Source organism: Uloborus diversus, chromosome 1 (genome assembly GCF_026930045.1).
Source record: "Uloborus diversus isolate 005 chromosome 1, Udiv.v.3.1, whole genome shotgun sequence".
NCBI classification, from domain to species: Eukaryota; Metazoa; Arthropoda; class Arachnida; order Araneae; family Uloboridae; genus Uloborus; species Uloborus diversus.
Window position 1 is genome coordinate 58,556,084 of NC_072731.1, and position 9,031 is coordinate 58,565,114.

Sequence of the window (9,031 nt, forward strand, 5' to 3'; positions counted from 1 at the left end):
ATGTTAATTTTTCGACTTCGTCCTTAATTTTTTCACACCAGTGTAGATGGTATGCAGGCAGCTATGCTCGGACAACTTTTGCCATACCGCCATCTTCTCTCAAATTTGTGATTTAAATTTTATTAGCTGATTTGAATTAACCTAAATATATAACAATATTAAGATTAATTGAAATTTTTGAGCAGGGACGCCCCGAGCTTAAATTTTTAGGAGGGTGGAAATCCTCAATTTGCCGAATAGAATTCCAAATTTTGGCGAATGATCCTAATATACAGGTATGCGCACATAAGTACATCCAATGAAAAGGGACACTCAAGCGTGAAAAATTGCAATTTTTCCTCCAAATTTTCCGAATTACAAGACAAAACTTTCCGAATAAGGAAATTTTTGGGAGCTCACAAAGACCTCCCATCGGGGTGCCTCTGTTTTTGAGTGTTGTAGTAAAGACCATATAAGGTGAGATTGGGGAAGTGTGTCCCCTGAGAATTTTGGAAATGCTTACCTGAAGAGACTTCTGCCATGTATTGAATATGTTGGGAGAATGTCTAGTGATAATTCCCATAAGTAGAGATTGGCACCGGTACTCATAGATAAAACGCAATTAGTGATAACTTAAATGTCTTGTGCAGAACTCTAATGTGAAAATTGCGAAGATTAGAGTTTTGTTTATTTTGTTGTTATATCAAACAACTGAAGTCAGCAAGTGTAAGCTGTATTTTTACTTCCTTTTACAAAAAAGGAAGTATTGTATTCGCGAAAAAAATTTCACTCAAAAATCGGCCTTAATTTCCATTTTTCTCACCCCCGAATGTTGAGTTTTTTTTTTTTTTTTTCTACCCGACCACACGTGGATATATGCCTAGGAACGTACATACACCCGAAATATCCATTTTGACGATCCCTGAGTTAATTACAACGAATTTTCTCGTGACGTCCGTATGTACGTCTGTATGTGCGTAGTGTATATGTATCTCGCATAACTCAAAAACGGTATGTCCTAGAAAGTTGGAATTTGGTACGTACACTCCTAGTGGGGTCTAGTTGAGCACCTTCTCTTTTGGTTGCATTCGGATGTTCCTAAGGGGGTCTTTTGCCCCCTTTTGGGGGGAAATCATTGTTAATTTCGATGTAAACTCAAGTGATGTTAAAATTTGCCGGACATTTGCGATATATCGCCAGTCTTTTGGTCGCCAATTTTTGTCGCCAACTTGGCGACTTTTTTTTTTATTTTAATTTGGTTTCAATTTGGCCATTGTTGGTGATATTTAGAGAGTAAACGATTGAATCACGTTAAAATTGCCAATAATGGGAAAATGACATTAAATTAGATTAAAAGGAAGTCATGTGATCGTGATGCACACATCAGCTCTATAACCTCTAAGCAACGTTAGTTTTTAAAAACTGAAAAATCAGGTGTTAATTAGATAATTTCAACGCAGCAATTAGGTCATTTGGCGTTCCAAAATGAACTTTTGTAAACCATTTAAAAGCTAGGCGAGATTGGATATCTTCGTTTGGTAGAGTTACTGCGATTCTTCAATTGGTAGAAAAAATACAGAGAGTTTAGATGAAAGCAATGATTATGAGACAGAAATGAGTTTAAAAGCAATCAACGAGAAAGCTTTATGGCTGAAGAAACCAGAAAATATGAAGAAATTAAATATTTAGAAAATCAAGATAGGAAATATCGACCATGTCTAGTGTAAATGTGGCAAATCAAAATATGTATAACAGAGATCAAGTCAATCATAAACATCATAATTATATATTAAAACTATACATATAAGGTTTCTAACGGAAAATATACTTTAATATTCATTAATACAGTGTAACATTCATGCTCAATTCAATGTAAATATAAATGCGTGATGAAAATGGCCAAGGGTCGCACGTACCCAGCCACGTGAGGAAAGTGCGACCCTCAGAAGAAGTGCCTTAAAGGAGATCTTAAAGCTTCTGCTTGTGGTTTAATTGCCATAATATATGCTTGAAAACCTTAAGAAAAGACTTGTAAATTAACCTTAAAAATTTGGTAAACGTACAAGATTTTTCAACAGAGCACCATCATTAAAAAAAAGCCACCAAATTAAAAAAATAATTAAATTTTATTTTTTACTTTACTTAGAAAAGTTTTTTTTATTATTATTTATTGAACTAGTTTACATTATTTTAAAATGCATTCAAAGGCAGAACACATGCTCAATTGTTTTTCTGCCATTTTTGAGCTTTCTGAAAATTTTGAGAGGAAGTAAAAGCTTCCTGAACTTTTTAAGTAATCAGGCGCTTGTAATGAGACAGATCACTGGTTATTACTATTATTTTTATTTAATTTTCATTACATCTGACTTTGTCTGATATAATAAGCGAGAGTAAAAATGAAAACTGCTTCATGCAATCCTAATAAAGTTTTAGTTTCTGCATCCTGTATCTGAAACGCTTATCTTCTAGTAAATAGCCCAATATCTGGCGTTGTTTGCGTTATGCATCTACACAACGCTTTATCTTGTTACTCCCACAAGGTGACAAAACGAAACGTCACTCGAGCTCAGTGTGTAGATGTCAGAAAATGTTTCTTGCTGTTTAAAATCTGTATTGGACTACGAAGGTGAGTAGAAGCTCTATTTTATTTTAACTTAGTGGTGAAATTCCAGAAAATTTTCCAGTATTTTTCCAGAGAATCGATGTCGGGACGGCGCTGCGTTCCGGTAAAGCTTGACTGCGGAGAGATGGAGGGTGAACTAAAAATGAAAACGGAACACTTCGTTTTGTAATAAGTAGAATCGACGAGAACACGAGACCTGACTGCTTGCGCGTTCTCGCCGATCCTACCTATTACAAAGCGAAGTGCTCCGTTTTCGCTTCCAGTTCACTCGCCATCCATCTGAGGTCAAGCCAATTCTTCCCAGTATTGTGAAGCAATTTGTTGATATCAGTTGTTTCCACAGAAGATTCTTCTTGTTCATCTGCTGATCTTGATGGAACTGGCCAAGATCTGCTTGCTTTTTCTGCAAGAATCACGGATGAATTGCGATCTCATTTCCGAAGAAACGCTGGCACCGATGATTATTTCGATAACATTTACGATGACTCTTTCAGCGCTCCTGAATCGGGGAGTTACTCCTATTACTCCGATTTATTAGCTGTGGCTGACTTGAAAGAGCCTTCTGTAGAAGATGACCAAGGTCAAGCTCAAATCCATGATAAGACGGATGGTGATAAACACAGATCGTAAGTATTATTGATATAATTATTATTTATTTGTTTTTTCATTTTGTAAGGGACCATTCATTAGTTGCTTAAGGGTCCCGAAGGGGAGGGGGGTTGCAGAAAGAAATCTCTACATACCCTTACTTTGGGGGAAGGGAGAGCTCAACCCCATTCCTACTTAATATTTTCCAAGTCGATATTTTGTATTAGAAATTGCGCGGTCAAGTGGTTTGGATGAGATCATATTTCATTTGCTTCTGAAAGGTAAAAAAGTAATGTTGGGATGAGCTGTTTTACTTGTTTTACAAAGAATGAATAGTGCAAAATATGATTAAAGAATCGCGCTATACATGGCATGTTTATTTTTAATTAGCATCGCATCATAGTACAGTTGGCTCTCCTTTTAACGACTTTCAAGGGACCACAAAAAATCGTCCTTAAGTAGAAAGCGTCCTTAAATAGAATGCTTTTAACACTATAGTAGACCATCTGGGACCGTGAAAAGCCGTCGTTAAACAGAGGAAGTCGTTAAATAGAGCGTCGTTAAACAGAGAGCCAATTGTATTTGAAAAATAAAAATTGATCCTTTTGTAACAACATTTTATTATTTTGAAAAACGAAATGGAATCTTACGTAAGAGTAGGGGGGAGGGATTTGAAAAATATTACGTACCCTTACATAGGGCGGGGGGGGGGGGATTACCAAAATCATCCTTACGTAATTAATGAATAGCCCCTAACAGTCTGGCTCAATGACAATAAAATGTTGTACAAAAGCAATAGTCTGATGTCAGCAGCCATTTCGAGTCTGTTAAATAAGCATGCAGTTGAACTCTCCTAATACGATCACGTTTAATACGAAATCACGGCTAAAACGAACATTTTGTTCGTTAAGTTTGGTTTGCTGTCTAATTACATTTAAAATTTCACGTCTAATACGTACATTAAATTGAAAGTCTCGGCGAAGACAAACAAAAAATTTTAAATTCCTATCTTAAAAATGTTCGTGGTTGAATACTATTATTGCCTTTTTTTTTAAACTTTTTTTTTGTTTATGACTAAAAAAAGTCATTATTCATCATTTTTTTAGGTAGTAAAAGTCCCGCTGTGTATCGAGAAGAAAATATTAAATATTTTGCATCTTTACTAATAATAAAGCTGAAAGCCTCTCTGTCCGGAGGATGTCTAGATGTCTGGATGTCTGGATGTGTGTGACGTGCATAGCGCCTAGACCGTTCGTCCGATTTTCATGAAATTTGGCACGAAGTTAGTTTGTAGCATGAAGGTGTGCACCTCGAAGCGATTTTTCGAAAATTCGATTTTGTTCTTTTTCTATTCCAATTTTAAGCCCATTTTTCACAGAAATTTAATAAAATGGGAAAGAATCTTTATCTTTATCTTCTTTACTAATAATAAAGCTGAAAGTCTCTCTGTCCGGAGGATGTCTGGATATCTGTAGGATGGCTGTGACGCGCATAGCGCCTAAACCGTTCGGTCGATTTTCATGAAATTTGGCACAACGTTAGTATGTAGCATGGGGGTGTGCACCTCGAAGCGATTTTTCGAAAATTCGATGTGGTTCTTTTTCCATTTCAATTTTAAGAAAAATATTTCATAAGATGGACAAGTAAATTACGAAATTATCATAACGTGGAACCGTAACATGGGCACAAGCCAACTGACGAGAAAATTCATCATACATTATTTGTAAATATACAAGCGAACCAAAAGATCTTTTAATTTTTCTATTACGGGCAAAGGGGTGCGGGTATCACTAGTAAAAAATAAAGCCCGTACATTTGTTAACCTGTGGATATTTCAATTTACTCGGAGATATAAATTGTTCATCTTCCATTGTGGATTACAACCTATTCCGAGATTGTCGATTATCATCTTCCTTTTTCAATATTAAAAAAAAAAATAAAAAAAAAACAGTCAATATAAAGAAATAGATGATTTTTTTTTCTGAATGTAATACTAGCTTACAATGTGTGTAGTAATATTTTTTAAATATAGGTTAGCCTTTCTTCGTTTTATCCACAATATCCCTCATTCACGGTTGTTACGAATAACGGTTAATACGAACAAATTCTTGGATTTTTGACATTTCGTATTAACCGAGTTCAACTGTATTTGGGGCGCTCACCCTCCTTATTAGAGCAATAACGCATCCCCAGAAAACCACGAAGACTTCCTTAAGAGCGAGATTCCCAAAAAAAGGAAAAGACCACCAAAAAACACCGAACACCCATCGCCTTAAGAATTTCAATGCCGCATCTGCGCCATAATAAAGAAATAGCAATACGGTAGAAACTTATTGATTCGAAATGACAGGGGATTCATGTCGTCTAAATTATTGAAAGTACGGATTAAACAAAATAAACTAAAAATTGAGCCAAGGTACATAAATAAATTACTGTACACAAAAAATTGTACTTCGAATTCAGAGAATGAAATATAAAATTGCATAAGTGAAAATTACAAAAATACATTACGAAAATTACAAAATATGACCTACAAAAATTCATTATTTGGCTAACCCGCCTTTTACACAGTATGTACATTTCAATGATTGTCCAGATTAGGTGAAGTTCGATTTAATAGGATCCGGATTAACTGGGTTTATTCCGTTTACTGTATTTTTATTCGGAAACTTGTGGTACCCGCACGGCTTTGCCCGTAGTAGAAAATTAAAAGGTCATTTGGTTCGCCTGTATATTTGCAAATGATGAATGATGAATTTCTCTCCAATTGGCTATGTTCATTTGCTCGCATGTGTTACGTGTTCCACGTTATGATAATTCCGTAATTTACTATTCCACGTTATGATAATTTGCTGGGTAAAATGTTCTTAAAATTGGAATAGAAAAATAAGTAAATCGAATTTTTGGAAAATCGTTTCGAGGTGCACACCCCCATGCTATAAACTAACTTTGTGCCAAATTTCATGAAAATCGGCCGAACGGTCTAGGCGCTATGCTCGTCAGAGAGATCCAGACAGGCTTTCGGCTTTATTATTAGTTAAGATAAAGATAACGTTTATCGAAATTTACTGACAAATGAATAAAACTAATCAAGTAAAATTGCTCAACAACAGTGACATTTTCCGAGACTTAAAGCGAAAAGATCAAGCGTTCCAGAAAATGTGGAATAATAGAGCAGCGCGGGGCGGGAGGGGGGGAGCAGTAAGAAGAAACATTAAATTTGCAGACAAATTAAACACAATACAATGGGGTCAGTTGGAGTAAACGAAAACATTTGGTTCAGAAACAAATCCTATTACTAATTTTAATTTTTCGAACTTAACTGTTAGTGAGTAAAGACTAGGTAACATTAAAGCACTGAACCTTAGAATATGTAGCGACCGTTCGCCATCTTGCTTCTTCCATGTGGCCTGTGGTTTCTTATTAACTCCATGATAGTCCACAATCAAGAAACAAAAGACGTTACTTCATTAAAGTGGACTAGGAAAAAAGTGGCATTTAGCGCCAAGATGGCGAACGGTCGGACTCAAGGTAACATATAGAATATGGAGAACATAAAACGTTCTGAGAGTTCCACATCTTTCTAAACAAGTGCATAAGCGTCATCTTTGTTTGATAATGACCTTTTGAAAAAAGTTGCTTTCAAAATTCAGTGATCATACATTTTTCTCTCCATAAGGTCTGCAGATACGAAGAAATTGGTTTCAACTCAGTTTTATTTGTCATGTGAAAGGTTACTAAAAAACATTTAGTTATGAATTTCACCTTCCCAGTTATTTTCGATGTGCAATTCAGGTGTTTCCATTTACGCCGTAAATGCTGTACTCTGTGGAAAATGTAAACAATTTGTCATTCTTCCTATTTTATGAGAGATAAATTTTGATGCAAATTGCCCTTTTGTGCGTATTTTGCATACACTCGTATTTAGCGTGTAATTAACGATTTTATGCGATTTTTCTTTGAAAAATAATTTTAGATAACATTTAGAGGATTCAGCGGGTCGCGTGTCTCAAGGTGGCTGCCGCAGGCGGTGAACCGAGTGTGAACGAAGCGAGCAGGCCCCTAGTTTTAATAATATTGATTATATGGCAAAACTATTTCTCTTTTTATTGCAACAAGCTTTTCAAGCTACATTAATATTCCATTATTTTATAGCTTTTATTGTTCGTGCCAGTGTTCAGGGCGGCGTAGTCCATCAGTTGGAACAGGTCCACTGGAGGAATTATTCCAAGTATTGCTTCCCACACCATCGCCATCGCACTCATCAGAAGTTCGAAATGACATAGCACCGGATTGGACGCACTACATGAGCACAGACGATAACAATTATTCCATCGATGATAGCTATTCCGATTTTATCGACGTGTTCCATCGTTTGACTAATGACTCATTCACATTGCCGACGTCTATGAGTTCAACTGATTTGAGATCATTTGACGAATTCTGACATCACATCAGATGAACAGTTCAATGAATGTTTTTGTAAATGTCTATTGTTTATTCAATGTGACAGATTACGGAGATGAATTTGAGTTTTGACGTTTGTCCCCGTATGTTGTATTATGTATGTCAAAAATATATTTGGCGAGTATCTAGAAATTGGGGTCTTATTTATGTTTTTTTTTTTTTTGAAAAATAGAGTTCTATAAGTTTTTTCTTAGATGTTAGGTGAATTAACAACAGTAACTTCCTTCATTGTACACGTCCAAAACTAGGCCTTTAGTTCAACTTTCTAGGTCTGCGCATAACGAGGAACAGGGATCATACATAGCCTCGCTGAAAAAATAAGTAAATAAATGAAATAAAATAATACAATTTAGAAAAAGGAATAGGAAAGAAGCAGCCTTGAACAAAAACGCTTTTGAAATATGGAAGAGAAAAAAAATTTTTTTTGAAAAAAAAATAGAACCGACTTCAAAATTGCTCTAAAAAGTGAAAAATAATTTTATTCTTTAAACACCATCGATAATACTTTGAAACATAATTTTTGAAGTTGGCGCAAAAACGATCGATAAAATCATTCACAGCCATAACTCAACTACAAGTATAAATTTAACCAGGTCCAGTTTCTTCACTACCAAATGCATTACGCATTGAAGACAGCATATTTGAGTAACGATTAAATATTTCGTTCCAAACTTTGGATGATTTTTTGATAAAAATATGAACGAAGCATGGTTGCAATGGATTTTACTTTTTGCTTTTGCGCCAACTTCAAAAATTATGTTTAAAAGTATTATCGATGGTGTTTAAAGAATAAAATTATTTTTCACTTTTTAGAGCAATTTTGAAGTCGGTTCTATTTTTTTTTCAAAATTTTTTTATTTCATTCTTTTTAGTGTAAATGTAGATATTTCAGTAAAAGTAAGAAGTTACCTAGTAAGAAGTTCGGCCCTATATCACTGTATTGCTTTAGAAAAACCTTTATTCAAAATTATCATTTCAATTACTATTACATGGCACCAAACTTTTATAACAATGAGTTTCATATTGTCGCGTAGATGAAGATAGCGAAGACAATGAAAGCCAAATGACGCGAATACTCAAGCGTTAGTCTCAACTCGAGATCTTTATTCAGAACCACGAATGAACGTTACATCTCCTTATACACAACTTGAGAAAGTGCTGGAACTTTCCAGCACTTGGAAAGATACAGAAATTAATAGAACATTCGAGAAAATACGGGAAACAGTAGAAACGAAATTTTAGTAAAATTCACTTTGTTCTAGTCGGGATTTGAACCCGGGTCGCTCGTGTGGGAGGCGAGAATTCTACCACTGAGCCACCGTTATCCACGAATGAAAAGTGCGAACTTCGCTACAATTTAATAGGGAAATTGCA

At 35.2% G+C, this 9,031-nt stretch overlaps 1 protein-coding gene across 2 annotated transcripts; it reads left to right on the forward strand.

Moving 5' to 3' along the window:
* Positions 1 to 2,502: 2,502 nt before the first annotated feature.
* On the forward strand, positions 2,503 to 7,780 carry LOC129234586 (uncharacterized). Of its 2 annotated transcripts, none has more exons than XM_054868608.1 (3): positions 2,503 to 2,605; positions 2,946 to 3,228; positions 7,346 to 7,780. In XM_054868608.1, the coding sequence occupies exons 1-3, from the start codon at positions 2,557 to 2,559 to the stop codon at positions 7,635 to 7,637; spliced, it is 624 nt and encodes a 207-aa protein (XP_054724583.1). In that variant the 5' UTR covers positions 2,503 to 2,556; the 3' UTR covers positions 7,638 to 7,780. The 2 variants fall into 2 exon arrangements, with proteins under 2 accessions (XP_054724583.1, XP_054724584.1); XM_054868609.1 differs by having other exon boundaries at positions 2,537 to 2,605; positions 2,949 to 3,228.
* The last annotated feature ends 1,251 nt before the right edge of the window (positions 7,781 to 9,031 follow it).

Coding starts and splice junctions, on each gene's coding strand:
- LOC129234586 (XM_054868608.1), top strand. CDS start 2,557: ATGTCAGAAAATGTTTCTTGCTGTTTAAAATCTGTATTGGACTACGAA. Junction 2,606..2,945: donor ATCTGTATTGGACTACGAAG/GTGAGTAGAAGC, acceptor TTGTTTCCACAG/AAGATTCTTCTTGTTCATCT. Junction 3,229..7,345: donor GATGGTGATAAACACAGATC/GTAAGTATTATT, acceptor ATTATTTTATAG/CTTTTATTGTTCGTGCCAGT.